Consider the following 17,335-nt stretch of genomic DNA (forward strand, 5'->3'; position numbering starts at 1 on the left):
ATAACAGTTACCAGACTCTAGATCAGATTGCTCCAGGTGCAAATCCCAGCTCTACTTCTTACTAGCTCTGAGAGCTTGGACAAGTTATTGAACCATCTGTGCCTTAGTTACACTGGTGTGCTGGTAAACTGGCTCACTTCAAAAAAAAAAAAAAAGGCCCTCCTGATTTTGTAGCATTTGCCAGTTTCTATCTTGTAAATCCTCCCACCACATCTGAGTCCACCAGTGGACTCCAGCACAACACCATGTGCAAAGCTACCATGCAGATAACATGGAGATAGTACATTAGCACTTTCCTTAGAGTTATTGTGAAGATTAAGTAAATATATGTAAAGCACATTCGCCTATTACAACACCTAGCACATGGCAAACACTACTTAAGTGCTATTTGCTATTCTTATTGCATGATAGTTTGGTTAATATTAGCCTCTTTAATAGACCTTGAACTCCCCAAACTATATACAGTATCTGGGACATAGTAAGCCCTCACTAAACATGTGATGAGTGAATAAATGCATAAATGAAAGATAATCTTGTACTAAATGAGAAGTGAGACCAGGTAAGTTCTAACATCTAAGACTCTGAGATGAAGAGGGAGCCTCGTGGAAAAAAGAGGCTCCCGAGGGTCAAGATTCTGTCCCTGTCTGCATGACCTTCCATCTCTACCAGCTTTGGTGGATGCAGAAAATCCAGTTCAAGTCCTTTTTCTGTTACTTACTAGCTGTGCATCCACTGGAATCTGCCTGACCTCTGTATGCTTAAACTTCCTTGTCTGAAAAATGGGCAGAGTAACACCTAAATCATGGACGGTTGTGAAGCTAAATGAGGCAATGTGGGAAAGTGCCTATAAGCTAGCTACAACTACGAAAATGTATAATGAGAAGTGGGATGACATGATCTGAAAGACCCCCTCCATCTCTTAAAGTCTGGTATTTTCCCAACTCAAAGTCTCATCTACAGTGAAGCAGGCGTTGGAGATAGTGTGTCTTTATTCAGTTGATCATAACTTGTCTTTCAGACCTTATGCAAAGCCAAATATTCCTATAGCATCTTGAGCAACCCGAACCCAGGTGATTATGTGCTTTTGGAAGAGGTGGTGAAAGACACTGCCAACAGGAAGTCTTCTACCCCAAAGTCCTCCCAGCGTGTCCTTTTGGATCAGGAGTGTGTTTTTCAAGCTCAAAGCAGGTGGAAAGGTGCAGGAAAATTCATCCTTAAGCTAAAGGAACAAGTGCAGGTAAAGTGCAAGGCTATTTTTCTCTCTTCACAAATTATTTGATATTCGTAACTACAGTGTAATCAAATTCAGGAGCTAGTGAAATCTAGGAGAAAGTTCCCGAGTCAAGGAAATTAGTCGGAAGAATGTTGTTTGGCTGTTCGCACTGTGTGGAAAGAAATGTCTTCCCCTCTGAGCTTCCACAGTCCTGAGAGGGGAGTCCCTCAGCCCTGCTTTCCAAAGCTCTACTTACTAGAAAGGGAACAGGAAAGGGCTTTTTCTGATAGTGTCATGTGATTGGGGACCCTGGCTTTAACCTAATACCAATGGAAGATTCTCGTTTTCCACAGGCATCCCGAGAAGACAAAAGAAAAGGCATCTCTTTTGCAAGCGAACTCAAGAAGCTCACCAAGTCGACTAAACAGCCCCGAGGACTCACATCACCTTCTCAGGTCTTGGCCTCCGAAAATGTCCAAAACAAGGAGGAGAAATCTGTGGGCGGCTTGTCCTCCAGTGACACGATAGACTATCGACAGTGAGCAAGGGTAGCACGTTTTACCCAGGTATTCTGAGTCATTGCACTGTTCTGAAACGGGGGGGGTCAACTTACACTACTTTGTAAGACACAGTCTGTACACTGTCGTTTGTCTTTTCCAAGAGGAGGATGTCCCTGAGGCAGGTAGGAATGGTACCCTGAAGGAAAAGGGCTCTGAAGACACACATCACTTCAGCACTGATAATTTTAGATCTCCTTATTTTGTAGATAACTAAAGGCCCCAAGAGGACAACAAACTGGCCCAAACTACAACAGCCTTATTTCATCAGACACAGAACTGTCTTAATTACTGGTAACTCACATGAACATTCTTGAAGGGCTGCTATGGGCCACTCAGCTTTTATTCCTTTGGATTTCTAGTTTGATGTTCTTCTAATTTAGGTCTGATTTACTCTCAACAACAACTTCTTCTGCCTCAATTAAAAAATGAAAATCTGGCATCCAGGATGTAATGATTAAAAAGAAAGCAAAATGACATAACAGCCTGCGGTAAATCATGCCTTCGGTTGCCAGCTTACCGCTTGGTATTCACATACAGAGTAAATTTCATTCTATCTTAAAACAGACTATATGGAACCTGAATTTAAAAAAAAGAAAAAGCATGTGAGGAAACCAAACACAGATTTCTTCTTTTCACTTAGTTTCTTAATGAACCCAAGGGATTATTAACGCCCACCTTTCACCTGTTCCGTCACAGTTCTAAGATTTAAAATTCTCAAGAGACCACCTGCACAGTGAAGGCGTTGTTGCTATACTACAGAGCTGCATCATCTGTCTTCATCACAATCAGATATTTGTAGAAGCTCATAATTAAAGAATTTATTAATATCTCTTGACAGGGCCAAATTTGACTTATAACAGCCCCAAAGAAGGCTGATACCTTGAGCCAATGTTTAAGGAGCAACTCCTAACACAGTTGGTGCCCCGTATACACTTACACAGAAAGCTCTTTCAAAACAGCCGAGGCCGAATACAGGAAACTGCCTCCCCAGAACTTCGGCACAGCCCGTTATCTTGGGTCAGGGCTTTTTAGGTTCTGTAAGCAGAGACTCATCAGGAAGATTCCACATCACACAGCATCAGGGGAGAGTGAGCATGCAGAGAATAGTGAAGCCCCGGCTGTTCCAGACCCTGAGACGGCTCAGCGCCCATTTTCTGTTGCGGTACCTCTGGTATCCCATTTTTAAAGTTCAGACTCACTTCCTTTCCTGCCACAGTGCCACCGAGACAGGCAGTGTCTCCGAAAGCCCAGTGAGCTTTAGGACTAAGTACCATGCTAAGCCTCTCCAACTTTGGGAAAGTGACAGTGGTAGTGGGTGTGTCAGCACACAATAAAGACAGTGATCAAAATTTCAAATATTGTTTTCCATATCAAGAACCTAGCATCAAATAAATCACAGGTGTGATAATGTTATGCACACCTCTCTATTATAACCTCCGTAATGACAGAGTGAAATTACACTCTGCACGTAAAGAGCCCTCAGTGTGCCAGAAGATTAATAAGTACGTAAGAATACAACTGCACTAGAAATTTGACTTTAAAATAATGTGCCTGCTATAATGAGCATTACTAGTTGCTTATATCTTAGGAGCGTAGGGAGGGTGGTGGTGATTTAGACGATTGCCTTTGGACTCAATTTTCCTATAGTAAGCAGATATTCAGAATCAGTCAGTTGACCTCACATCTTTCACTAAACTTGGGGAAGCTCTTTAAAAATAGCCATTGAGGGACTTCCCTGGTGGTCCAGTGGCTAAGACTCCGCACTCCCAATGCAGGGGGCCCAGGTTCGATACCTGGTCAGGGAACTAGATCCCGCATGCCACAACTAAGAAATGAATGCCGCAAGTAAAAGATCCCACAGACTGCAACTGAAGATCCTACACATGGCAACAAAGATCCCTGTGCTGCAACTAAGACCCAGCGCAGACAAATAAATAAATAGATAAATATTTTTAATTAAAAAATAAAATAAAAATAGCCATTGATATAATAGTAATAGCCATTGGTGCATCTATGGGAATATAGATCCCATGTTATTAATTTTACAAATGGTGTTTTGAAGAAAGCATTTGTGAAAAAAGAAGGGCCTTTCTGTATATGCTCGTAAGAAAAAAAGTTTAACATTTTTATTGCTTTCTGAGTGATATATTTCATGTTATTCTGAAATATTCACCTCTAAAGTTTCAAGTTACCTCCTAATAATAATCTAAGAATTTCTAAACAAATAATTAACTTACTCAACTAGTTGACAGAAGTCCACCTTTTTTTTTTAAAAAGCTGAACAGTTTAATTATGGTTTAAAAAAAAAAAAATCTTTCTAAAGAATGTGATGTTCCAGGGCAGAAACAGCCTAATGTTCCACCTCCCAGGAACATCATGTTCTACCACTGTGAGTTTATAGGAAATAGTCTCTCCCCCAAATCCAGTCACCAGAGCTTGGGTTTCTGTTGGTTGAACAACCTTAAACCTTGCTACACTATGAACATTTCTGCTCCTTCACTTTAAAGAGACTAACAAGCCTATGTATACAATTTTACAGGTGAAGATCTTTGGGCAAGAAGTTATAAAGTCAAGAATGAACATGATGGAAACAAATATAACTTCCTTATTTTCATTAGACTTAAACTGGAAATTGATGATTTCTGAACTTGCGATATGAGGTCCACACTGAGGTCAAGCAAAATGGCACAGGGCTGGCTACCAACCAGTTTCCTGATGAAGCAAAGAAGCCCAGCAGACTGCCACTTTACATGTGTCAACAGTTGGAAAAACCATTGCTAACCTTGCAATAATTGACTTAGAACAAGGGTCAACAAACTTTGTAAAGGGCTAGATAGCAAATATTTTAGGCCTTATGGGCCATATGGTCTCCACTGCAATGACTCAACTCAGCTGTAGTGCAAAAGCAGCCATAGACAATACATACGTGAATGAATGTGGCTGTGATCCAAGAAAACTATATAAAGACACTGAAATTGTAATTTCATACAATTTTCCCATGTAATAAATATTCCTCTTCTGATTTTTTAAAATCATTTAAAAATGTAAAAACTATTCTTAGTTCAAGAGCCATACGAAACCAGGTGGCAGGCTGGATTTGGCCCAAGGGCCATAGTTTGCTGACCTGACTTAGAAAACTGGGAACAAGATGCAGAGGTATGAAAACAAGCAGGCTAGTTTAGTCATACATTTTATGGCTGAGAATTGGAAGATTCTGGGCATTGCAAGTGTAAATATGTCCTATAAGATTCATTAAAAATTAATTCAATTTAGTTTCTATATTGTGTACCATTGTGAATTCTGTAGTATTTCTTTTTAGCTACAAAATGATGTTGGGTTTTTTTACGTTCATTGCTTATATATTCACAGACTTTTGGTTTCCATAAAATGAAGTTAGAATAACGTATATCTACTGAGTTGTGACATCTTAACAAGAAACTTAACCATGTTTTTAAAGCAAAAGTAGATTGTTGGTGTTTATTTATTTTACTAGGTTGGTACTGACACTGTACCTATATATTTATTATACATAGCTTTCTTGATATTGCTTGCAGATTAGAAGAGTTAGTGATTCTATCTCACTATTTGAAGACAAATCTCCTAAGAAGAAAATGTATGCTCTGAATATCTGAAACAGGCCAGAATTTCATGTAACTTGCCATTTAATGTAAATTATTTTAAAAACCTTGCTGTATAAAACTATCATGTACGTGTAGAGGATTCTTCTTATTCTTGGCATGAAGCAAATTATGATTTTTAAAATGAAAGGTGTTCCTCTAAGTAAAATCCAAATTTTATCTTTCTATTGACATTAAAATTTAAGATGTTTTTCTTCAAATTATAAAACACACTAAAAATCCTAACCTTTGCTTTGAGAAGTTTTTCACCATAAAAAATGAATAAAACAATCCCCAAGTTCTGCATACACTAACAGAAGTGTTAAAAACACACGGCCCAGCTTTCATGTTACTGGAAGTTCTGACTGAGTCAAAGCTTTAATGCTAGAAGAGCCACATTTGCTTGTCAACAGAATTCAGGCTATTCCAGTTTGATGTCATTTGTACAGTGCTACAGGTTTCTTTTTAAATCAAATAATCAGTCTACAACAAATGTACAATGCTGCCTCATTTTTTAAAATATTCCAGAAACCGTAATCAAGTTTCTCTAAACTAAGAGGCATTTCTTCCACTGGTTGGGCTTACTGTGTCATAAAAATTGGGTTACTGGTCTAACTGGCAAGAGTCAAGATGAAAACTGTGCAGAGTAGCGAGATGGAAAGCAAGACTGGTCTCACTAGGTTTATCACTTGGCCTTCACTCTAAGCCCTGCAGCGCCCCACCCCATGGCCCTTAGCACAAAATCTGAAACTTACCTTGAGACTGCAAGGGAGACTAGGTTTAGCAAGTGAGTAAACCCAACCTCCGGCCTATGTTGCAACCCAACTTGATGGTTCATTTTGAGGTGAAAGGACATACTCTGCTGTATTTGAGTCTTGGGGACTTTAGGGGGGACTACTCTACTATTACAGCTAACCAGCACAACCTGGTGTTTGCCAAAAGTAGGAAATTTTGATTTAGAGCATCTCTGAATTATACAGTTATATTACTATAGCAAATGAAAGAAATTATCCCATTTAGAATGCATCTAAAATAGTCACCCACACTATACCCATTACTACTTCATACTTTCCATACCATTAAAAATTTGGGTAGCAAACCTTCATCAGTAAAGTCGATGTGGAAAAGAATCTAAATAATACAAGCTGGCTGCAACCCCCACCAAGTGGGAGAAATGAAGGGTATGGTGCCCACAAGCAGGCAAACCCCAGACCGGTTGGAACCAGAAGGTTGATGATGGTGACTCCCACTTATGTCACCATCAACCAATCAGAATGTCCATGAGCTGATGGCGCCCTCTTTGAACCATTACTATAAAACTCCTCACTACCCGCTCCAGGTCGGGACACACAGTTTTGAGGGCATTAGCCCCCTGTGGCCCCCTTTGCCTGGCAAAGCAAGAAGCTGTTCTTTTCTACTTCACCCAATAAACAAACAAATATGCAAGCTGTATTTACTACAAGATTTTGAAAAAAAGTATTTTTAAATGCTTCACTAAAAACAGAAAGGAGCATGAATTCTGTTAGGTGGCGCCACTTTTAAGATTATGATAGCTGGCAAGAAAAGATTAGAATAAGAATCCAATGTGATGTGTGATGCTGGAAAAAACAGATTAACTTCCTCTCAGTCACCTCCTCTGTAATTGTTTGTTTCGCAAATTAACGTGAGATTATATAAGGGTGTGAAGGAGTTGAGAACAAGTCTGAGGATAAATCTGCAGGAAGTAACATTATTTGTGCAGAAAGTGCCTTCTTAAAGGAACGTCTCTTTTCGTGTCATCCTTACCAAGTAAAAGTTATTTATAAATTCTCTAGCTGAGGAGAAATATGGAGTCTAGACTCAACAAAAGTGAGTCAAAAGTCAAATTTACTTTCACACACAAGTCTCCCATCTTGATGGCTCTGGAGACACTGGAGGCTCACTAATGAAAGCGGGCCTCCCCTATGGCTCCGTATGTGCTTTTTTTTTAAACACATCTTCCCCTTCCTCTGTTCTCTCCCTTTCTAGTATCTCTGTAGACCTCTCCTCTTCTGCCAGACACCCGAAGGCCTTGCTTAATTCTGAAAAGTAATCAGAGCTTGTGTACTGGCCTGGTAAAACTGAATTAACTAAACCACAAAGCTCCACAACTCTGCTCCCATGCCAGTAAGGAGGATCTTCCTGGCTGGTGTCTGATCTTGAACTTGGCATAGTGAGAGGCAGCCTACACGGAAAGAGCTCTCTAGCGGGCTGCCTCAAACACTTTTAGTTGCTTCTCTTAAATCAGCAGCAAGGCAAGAAGAGGAGAATACCTGGACCCTCCAAAAAGTTGTTAGAAAAGGAGACTGCCTCTTACACAAAGCCCAAACTTGGGTCAACATGATACAGTACATTGTTAACAATTTATATGTTCTCTGCCATTTATTCCTATCAACTTCCTAAATGCAGTCCTTGCATGATGGCTAAGGATTCTGACAGGAATACCTGAGTGTTTTTGAAATACTGAATCTCCATGATTACCAAGCTGTTCGTACACATCTCTTAGATCCAAAACATACTATGCTCAAGTCTGCCATCCAGCAGGCCTCTGAAACCTTCCCTATTTCAGATGATACAGGTCTCTGAACTTTGAAACAACTCACTCTGACACTGAATTGGGTAATGTTGTGTTCAAAAAAATGTGTGAATGCTCTGACTCAACATGCAAGGGCATGGAAGACTGAGGCTACGTCTTATGCCTGTTATTACCCGACTTCACTTTTAAGTGCCTAGCACAGTGCTAAGCACATAGTAGGTGCTCAATATTTATCTAGTTAAAAAAATAGACATTGAGGCTGTAGTTTATTATAGCCTCAGGGTGTATGTTATTATTAATGACTATAATATTTAGTTCTGAAAATGAAACTCATCAGTACAAGGCTACAGAAGTTAGTGCACAAATGTTTCATCCTCAAATTCATACAGGATATTCAAATACAAGATGTATAATTTTATGGTCCCACTGTGATTCGCTTATGTGTAACAAGGTTAAAAGCATAATACAAGTGTGAAATAGTTGATGAATTTTTATTTTAAAATTGATTTTTCATTTAAACTATAGTTTTTGCTGCCAACGTGAAATATAAATGTATTTGTATATGTTTGGAAAATAAATGATTTGTGACATGTACTGGTCACTTGTGCTCCAATGGCAAAAGACCCCTTGGTCATCTAAACAAATATTCATAACATTCCTGAACTTTAATATCTAAAAAGTGCATTAAAAGCAAGTATTTATATAATGAACCACACATTTCTCACCATTAATCAAGCCTAAAAAAATTGATCTTAAAAACACTTTTTAAAACCACATATAATATGCTAAAAGATTAACATGCATCATTAAGCTGATATTCCCCACTCTGCTGGAATGATAAAGGAACTTTCTATTTTCATTTACTTCATGAGAAAAAAAAGAACTTTAAGCCCTACCCTAGGCCAAAATATTTGGCTTCTACAGCTTTGAAGAAATAGATCTTAGTTGGACTGCTGTGCATTTTTTAAAATGCTCACTAGAAAGCAGAAAAATGCAGCTATTTTATTCAGCTGTTCACAGTAGAGGAGATATTTATAACCTGGTCATTAAAACACTTATTTCATAAGCCATTCCTAGAATATGGCAATAGCTGTCACATAAAATACTGCTTTTTAATTATATTCATAAGAATAGGCATTTCATCTGTTAAAAAAAAAATGAAGGGAGAAAAAAAAAAAAGCCCCTCGCTGGTACCCTTTATCCTTAAAACAGAATGGTAAAGAAAGTCTCAGACTTGGTTTTTTCCACCATCACCCTCCAGAGCATGTCAGAAAATGCGACGAACTTCAAAGAGACTAGAATCACACTCAAACTTTCTTTGAAAGTAGCCATGATGAGCATTCTTTTTCACAAATGCCAAATTAGGTTACTTCTTGAAGCATATCGTCCAGTAAGAGCCAAAGAACCTGGTATCCAATTGCAAGCTATTTTTTCTTTTCTCAAAAATTTTCATAAAAATATATACACTCAAATTTAGAATGTTTCTCACTTCCATCATGGTGGTACAATAAAAAAACACTTATTTCGTTATTAAAAAGTATTTGGTTATAAAGAGTAACTGAATGGTAGAAAGCAATCTCATGGTTTTGATTTTCCTGTGCATATTTTCAGAATTGGGGCAGAACCCTGTGCCACACAAAGGATAATTCTTCCTCCTCAAGAGAAAGTCCTAAATTAACAATATATCTTTATGTGCATCTGCACAAACACACAAATATACAACAAAAGTCCCCTGACTTTTCATTTTTCTATTACCGTACTGATGTTTCCAAATATTTGGTGAAATCCAGAGGCGACTGAGTAGCAACTTCACTACAATGTCTTTTGATTAGTTGACTTATCTCTTCACTTAAAAATGAATCCCCTTGTAAAACTTTATCCTGAAAAAATATTACAAGTATGAGTTAAAAGTTTGCTTATGCCATAAGCAAAAGCCAAGCCGTGAGCAAAGTTAAAAATAGCAACAGCTGACACCAAACTAACACATGAAAAATAAGGACAGGTGCTGGGTCAGGTCTTGGACATATCAGCCATATCCTACATTGAATGAAACAGTCTCCTGACTGTCTCTATAGAATTCCAACCCCAGAAATCTATCCTACCATCAACTCCTAGCACAAAACAAGCAAGTTGAAATCAGGTATTAAGAGACATATTAATTTAGTTTTTATTTCATCCTTTAAAAAAAATAATGAAAAGTGTCACATACCTTCCTTTTGGAATTTGAAGATTCAACAGGAGGATTGAATGTCATTGCTGCCATGCTATAAGCCTCAAAAAGTTCTGCAGGAGATCTATAATCACAGATATAAGAAAAGTAAAGACACCACCATATCTGTGTAACTTGAAAATATTTAGATTGTACCCACAGAATTAGACTGTACACAGAGAAAACAATTAGATTGTACTCATTATTCTAAACCTAGATATAACATAATCCTGCTTTTGTTTTTGTTTCTTTTTTCTCATTAAAATCTTCTTTGTCCCAGTTTTATTTTCTTCCAGTTTTATTCAGATATAATTGACATACAGCACTGTGTAAGTTTAAGGTGTACAGCATGATCTGACTTGCATACATCATGAAATGAATTACCACAGTAAGTTTAGTGAACCTCCATCATCTCACATAGATACAAAATTAGTGAAATAGAAAAAAAATTTTTCCTTCTGATGAGAACTCAAGATTTATTCACTTAACTTTCATATATAACATACAATAGTTTAATTATATTTATCATGTTGTACATTACATCCCTAGTACTTATTTATCCTATAATTGGAGGTTTGTACTTTTTGACTGCCTTCATCCAATTCCCCCTTCTGGTAGCCACAAACCTGATCTCTTTTTCTATGAGTTTGTTTGTTTTTGAAGTAAAATTGACCTACAACTCTGTTAGTTCCTGTTACACAACATAGTGATGATTTGATATTTCTATACATTTCAAAATGATCACCACGATAAGTCTACTTACCACTTGTCATCATACAAAGATATTGTATAATTATTGACTATATATCCCACACTGTACATTTCATACCTGTGACATTTTGCAACTGGGAGTTTGTACCTCTTAATCTCCCTCACCTATTTCTCTCCTCCTCCTAACCCCCTCCCCTCTGGCACCAGCTGTTTGTTCTCTGTATTTATGGCTCTGTTTCTGTTTTGTTTGTTCATTTGTTTTGTTTTTTAGAGTGAAATCATACAGTATTTGTCTTTCTCTGACTTATTTCACTTAGCATAATCCTCTCTAGGTCCATCCATGTTGTTGCAAATGGCAAGCTTTAATTCTTTCTTTCATGGCTGAGTAATATTCCATTGTGTGTATATATACCTCATCTTCTTTATCCATTCATCTATTGGTGGGCATTTAGGTTGCTTCCATATCTTGGCTATTGTAAATAATGTGGCAATGAACATAAGAATGCATATATCTTTTCTAATTATTGTTTTTGTTTTCACAAACAAAACACACCTATATAAAATAAATCCTGAATCCCCATGTTATGACATCATTATCCAACTAAATCCACCTCAGAGAGGTCTGGTATACATTTAGAAATATAGGTCTGGACAAAAAGGCTGAGCAAAAAGCCCTCAAGCTCAATATGATCAAATCCCAACTCAACCAGTTATGTGAACGATATGCAACTAAGTGTAAGTTAGTCATGAGAGCATAGGCATGGAGTCACCTTCCACGGATTTCAATCAGCTCAACCCTTCAGCTGTTTGTCTGGATTGAAAGCAAGGAGAGGCCAATCAGGACAGAATAAATGTCTATACCCATGCATGTAAATGAATCCTTAATGATCTGAGATTGGTTCATATTCTCCAAAGGAGATTGGCAAGGGATGCAATCAGGCTCACATCCCAAGCTCCACTCCCCAGGGGAAGCCCATCAAGAGTCTCCCTTCTCAAGCCTTTGGGATAATCCATTCAACTTCCTCCAGAAAAGGAAACCTCTGGCATAAATGAGGCAAATGGTGAAGATCTCTGACAAAAACATACCAGAAAAGGATTGTGAAGAAGTGACAAAGAATCATTTTCTCCTTTTCCTTTTGAAAAACAAAGCCGGGGTACAGGTGGGAAGTATGAAGGATGAAAGAAGTAAATGGCCATTTTACTATTTAATAAGAGCAAAGGTTATCTCTATCCTACCCAGAAGGAAAAGGGTTTACAGGAAATTACAATATATGTCTCATTTAGGGAGGGATACATCTGACTACTGCCTTGTAAAAATATAGACCTGTTTCGTCAAACCTCTCAGTATTTCAAGAGAAGCTGGAAATGATTTTTGGCGAATTCTTCCAATGTTTAAAAGATACCAACCAATTAGATTCTTGTTCAAACTCTGAAGAGGCCAGAAAATCTTGCCTACAGGTCACTTGTCTGTGATCTCTGATTTAAAGAAACCAGTGGGCTTGCAAAGGAGGGGAAAAATCTGCAACAAAATATTAATTCTGAGTGATGGGAATATTACAAGGGTGTCATACCATTTTCTCTTCTTTCCTGTATAACTGAAGTATTTCCTAGTTGACTTTGTGGGGGAAGAAACGATAATTACTACTGTTTCAACTTCTCTGTACGAATTTTTTTCAGATCAAAAAGTTGTGGGAAAAGAAACTTCTTTTAGAAGGACGCTTTTCCCCATCTGGAAGTGTGTAAGGTGAATGCTGGAAGTGCCAGTCCAAACTCTCACAGGTCGGGGGCACTGAACAGAGATGGCTATGAGGGCCAAGGAGAGAAACTGCTCCCTTCTGGGTGGCAGTGTTCAAAGCACTTCTTTTCTCTCCCTCCTCACTTCTCCCTTTCTTGTCCTAGCAGAACCATTTGGAGAGGGAAAAAAAAAAAGGTTCTGTGGATGGACTCATGGACCTTCACATAAAGCAAATATGGCATCATCTTATTAAATGTTGAACCTAAGTAATGAGCATATGGGGATTCACTATTCTTTCTACTTACCTGTATGTGTGAAACGTTTTATAAACAAACAAAAAAAAAAAGGTTAAGTAATTACTCAAAACTAACAAAATCACAGTCAGCAATGTTTTCTCTTTGGAATAATTCAGGAATATGAAGTGGACCAAGTCCAGATAACCAACCAGCACTTTACATTCTGAAATCTATTACTTTGTAAAACAGACTTCTCATAGTCAAAACAGCTATCAACTGAAATTTGCAGTTCTATAATAAGGCAATGCTAATACTACCTTCGGCTCAACTCTGGTTTGAGTGCTTCCGAGCCTTCGGAAGGGGCTCCAGCGATGAGGTGAGCTGCAAATCTTTGCACTATAGGATGGTAATGTCGCTGAAGGGGAAACAGGACAACCATATTTTATAAGACACAAGCTATACTTTAATAAACATTAATTTTTTTAAAAAACCACATATGCATATGTAATTCATTACAACCACATACCTACAGAAAAAAACCAGTATCTTTGCTCACAAGATTCCAACACAAATCTGTTTGATGACCAAGTTCACTGAAGTAGCTTAGTCTTGCTTTTACAGTATGAAAAGAAAAATCAAAAGGCAATTTCTCTTTCAGAGTGAAAAAAGTTAGTTTACAACAGGTTTCCTAAAACATATTTCCACTATAATGCTGCTGCTGTCCGCACTGTAGGATCACAACGTAGGTGAAACCCTCTTGAAACTGGCGGGCGGCAGGCCTCTGGAAGTCCCCCTGAATAAGACCCAATACAAATGTGCCTGATAACATATCTTCTATTCTGAATAGTGTCAGGGAGTGACTTCAAGAAATCTCACCCCACAATACTGAAATCACTTTCTGCTTCCTTAGAAAATGCATCTCAACATCTTAATAGTAAGAGCAAAGTGAAATGTACAGTATTTAGACAGGAATTCTATGAAAGGCAGTCCCAGAACAAAATATGTTAAGTTCTCTGGCAATTATAACTACTTGGGGGAAAAACTGAAAAAGCCCTCACAAAAAGGGGAGGGGGGGCCTCTTACCCTCAGTGCATGCAATTCCCAAAGAGCAGTGTTCTGAGCATTGCAGTACTCAGGTTCATCCAGCTCAGGAAGGAAAACTCCACTACCCTGAGATTCATTGTCAAACAACAGATCTGTTTTGGGGAAAGTCTGCAAAAATGTCACATAAAAAGAAGGATTAATTAAAGTAATATTATTAATTTTAAGAATGTTATTGGATCCTGTACTTTTACATAATTTGATTTTACAGTTACATAAGAGCTATAAGCACATGCACTTTATACCTAGTTTTAACTTTTGCAATTTAAGTTTATTCCACAAGAGAACAAAAGAATATTAGCTTGCTTTGAAAAGAATTAATTTTATCTTGCAAAAGAAAACAGATATTCTTTCATTCAGCAACCCCACTTTTAGGAAACTTTCCTATAGAAATAATTACATCAGATACACTTATAAGAATATTCACTATAGCATCATTTATAATAGCAAAAAAGGAAACATCTTACATCCATCAAAAGAAAAATGTAAAGTGTAAAAGCCAGACTGCCTAAATTTAAATCCCATCTCTGCCACTTACTAGCAGTGTCATTTTAGACAAGTTTCTTAGTCTCTCTGGACCTCAGTTTTCCCCATCTATAAAATGGGAACAATAAGAGTAGCTACTTCACAGAGTTGTTATGAAAACTGAGTTAAGTTTTGTAAAACATTGTAACAGTGGAATTCACACAGTAAGAACTATGTATTTGTTAAACCAATAATCATTAAAGAGACCAAGTAGCTGTATTTGTACTGACACAAAATGTGTTCATCACCATTAAGTGTTAAAAAAGAGTTGTAGAACAATATTGTATATCATAATCCCCTCTCCATTAAAAAAGAAAAAAGTTTTGTTGTTTGTGTGTGTTTAGGGTACACATTTATAAAATGAATTTTTTTAAGTTTTCTGGAAGGATACCCACCAAATCGTAAAAATGGAGAGTGTCAGTAGGGGTGGAGTGCTTTCCTTTTGTAATTTTATGTACTTCTTTTATCACCTTAACTTGTTACAAGTGTGAATTACTTTTATAATTAAAATAATAATGTAAATGGAGGAAAAAAATGTGCATCAAACAAAACACCATTGTTGCACTGTAAGAACTTAGCTCTATTCGTTTGCATCACTACTTACATGCATTAATATTCTGTTAGTTGCTAAAATGCCAATGCTTGAATTTGGAAGCACATGAAGAGCAAGGGTACAGAGGCGCTTGATGAAGGCAAGGGCCCGCTGCTGAGAAACCTGCTTTCTGCGCTTAGTCAGCATGACGTCAAGACACTGGAGGACGATCTCAACACCTTCATTCGTAGCACCTAAAACAGCAGATATACCCTTTGGGGCTGTTCTCATTACTTTTTCATTATGCAACTTCACTGAACTTTGGAAAAATCCAAGAAGAGCCTGTTGCACCTGTCCCACATCACTTCCCTATGGAAACGATGAAGCAGTGCCAGACTGCTCACACAATAATGTGAGTTGCACTGCATCTCCAGTCAATTCCAAAAGTTCTCTCACTCCAAGTCTCACTTAAGGTTAAATACAGATGTGTAGCACTGGCAGGCCAGCATTTTATATACCTGCTCCTATTTCTCAATTTTCATTGACTATAATTCCAGTCACAAAATATTCTTAGAAGATAAAGATTTATTAAAGACACATTATCTAAACATACATACCTGCATGTAACTTGAACAGTGTTTTGTAAAGATGTGTATAGAATTTCATTGGATCAATATTCAGAACATCACCTTTGAAATGAGAACAAAAATTAGGTATGTTAAAGCCTCCAAAGGCAAAGAAAACAAAACTTAATCAAGAAAGTATCTTACCTTGCCCAGAAAGAACATGAAAAGCAGTCTGGACACAGTGAAGACTTTCTTGATAGCTTAGGTCCTTAAAACGAAGAGGAAAAAAAAAAGGATATTAAGAATAATTACAATTTATATCTTAAAAAGTAATTCATTAGTAGAGTTACTTACACCAGACTCAATGAGAGAATGTAGAACTACTAATAAATCATCAAAAAACTCCACATTTATAAGGTGAGCAAACCTAGAATCAAACAAAACTTAGTTAAAAGGTAACCTAAAAATAGACATAAAGCAGTTAAAAATTAAACCTGACTTTAAAACCATATTTTCAATATTACTTATTTCAAAATGTTAGCTATGATGGAGATGATGGTGATTATCGATACTTTTCATTAATTCAGACTGGCCTCTTTGGACAATTCATCCACGACTGGACACTATACTCAGCAGGAATATATGAGGCAATAAACAAACTAAATATATTTCAAAAATACTCCTACCCAGAGAAAGAAGTTGCTAAGAGCAAACAAGTTCTCTGAGTCAAGTTGACCAGGTGTCCAACAATGTTCTAAGTCACAAAGGAGTCAGCAGTTACAGCTTCTAGGAAAATGGGGCAGGAAGAAGGAAAGGAGGAAAGATTTTGCTATTAGTTAGAAAATGGACCCTATGAAAGCTTTAAAAAGAAAAGAAAAAATCTTGGAGCTAGCGTCTAGTTCAGGCTCAGCAATTAATTACCTATATAATCCTAGGTAAGAGCTGACTGTCCTGGCCTTCTATTTTGAAAAATAACTGAGATCATTCAATAGAGTTAAAGAGAAAGAATCATGTGAGCTACTAAATGTCAGAGGGCTCTGTACACTATAAAATATCAGGCACCGAAGTAGTTAAAGTCAGAATATCTCTTCAATATTAGTGCAAGAGCCTTTGACACTGTAAATCTTAGAAGAAGAAAGGACCTCAGAGGTCATATATTCCCTGTGTATTGGTACAACCTTTTTGGGAAGTAATACGGCAATATTTATCAAAATTTAAAATGATCCTACTCTTTGACCTAGCAATATGTGCACACAAGTACATTGAAGATATTTCCAGTGTAGCACTGGGGACTGACCAAATAAAGTGTTAAATATCCATGACATGGAGTATTATGAACTTAAAAAGAAAAGTGGGTCTATATGTGCTAACATAGAAGGATACCCAGAATAACTGTTTATCCAAAAAAAAAAGGAAGTTACAGAACAGTATACATTTATGTGAAAGATTCAATTTCTATGAAGGAAGGCAGGTGGGCAGATTTACATACTGATATAGGAAGGAAGGGAACTTGTGATCTTTTAATTTTTAATTGCATTATCTGAATTCTTTAAATGAGCATGTATTATTGAAAATTTGTTTAAATAAACAAATTGGTCATTAGAACTTCCCTGGTGGCACAGTGGTTGAGAATCCACCTGCCAGGGCTTCCCTTGTGGTGCAGTGGTTGAGAATCCGCCTGCCAATGCAGGGGACACAGGTTTGATCCCTGGTCCAGGAAGATCCCACATGCCGAGAAGCAACTAAGCCCATGTGCCACAACTACTGAGCCTGCGC

General features: G+C 37.5%; 2 protein-coding genes across 2 annotated transcripts in view; one reads left to right on the forward strand and one right to left on the reverse strand.

The window, feature by feature from the left end:
- The window catches only part of LOC111172471 (1-phosphatidylinositol 4,5-bisphosphate phosphodiesterase epsilon-1), a 235,099-nt gene extending 228,942 nt beyond the window's left edge, over positions 1-6,157 (forward strand). Inside the window, 2 exon segments of the mRNA XM_089897359.1 lie at positions 1,019-1,237; positions 1,567-6,157. Of these exon segments, the coding sequence (XP_089753485.1) occupies positions 1,019-1,237; positions 1,567-1,755 (408 nt within the window). The 3' untranslated portion in view covers positions 1,756-6,157.
- Positions 6,158-8,927: 2,770 nt separating this feature from the next.
- Positions 8,928-17,335, reverse strand: part of NOC3L (NOC3 like DNA replication regulator) — a 29,356-nt gene continuing 20,948 nt past the window's right edge. Inside the window, exons 14-21 of the mRNA XM_022569294.3 lie at positions 15,914-15,986; positions 15,764-15,827; positions 15,611-15,682; positions 15,066-15,247; positions 13,919-14,047; positions 13,153-13,250; positions 10,154-10,238; positions 8,928-9,824 (exon numbers count right to left, since the gene is read on the reverse strand). Coding sequence (XP_022425002.2) covers positions 9,696-9,824; positions 10,154-10,238; positions 13,153-13,250; positions 13,919-14,047; positions 15,066-15,247; positions 15,611-15,682; positions 15,764-15,827; positions 15,914-15,986 — 832 coding nt within the window. The 3' untranslated portion in view covers positions 8,928-9,695. The remainder of the gene's footprint in view (positions 9,825-10,153; positions 10,239-13,152; positions 13,251-13,918; positions 14,048-15,065; positions 15,248-15,610; positions 15,683-15,763; positions 15,828-15,913; positions 15,987-17,335) is intronic.

The sequence above is a fragment of the Delphinapterus leucas genome, chromosome 16 (genome assembly GCF_059928025.1).
Source record: "Delphinapterus leucas isolate spDelLeu-1000000601 "Yukka" chromosome 16, BTC_Dleu_Yukka2, whole genome shotgun sequence".
Classification (NCBI taxonomy): Eukaryota; Metazoa; Chordata; class Mammalia; order Artiodactyla; family Monodontidae; genus Delphinapterus; species Delphinapterus leucas.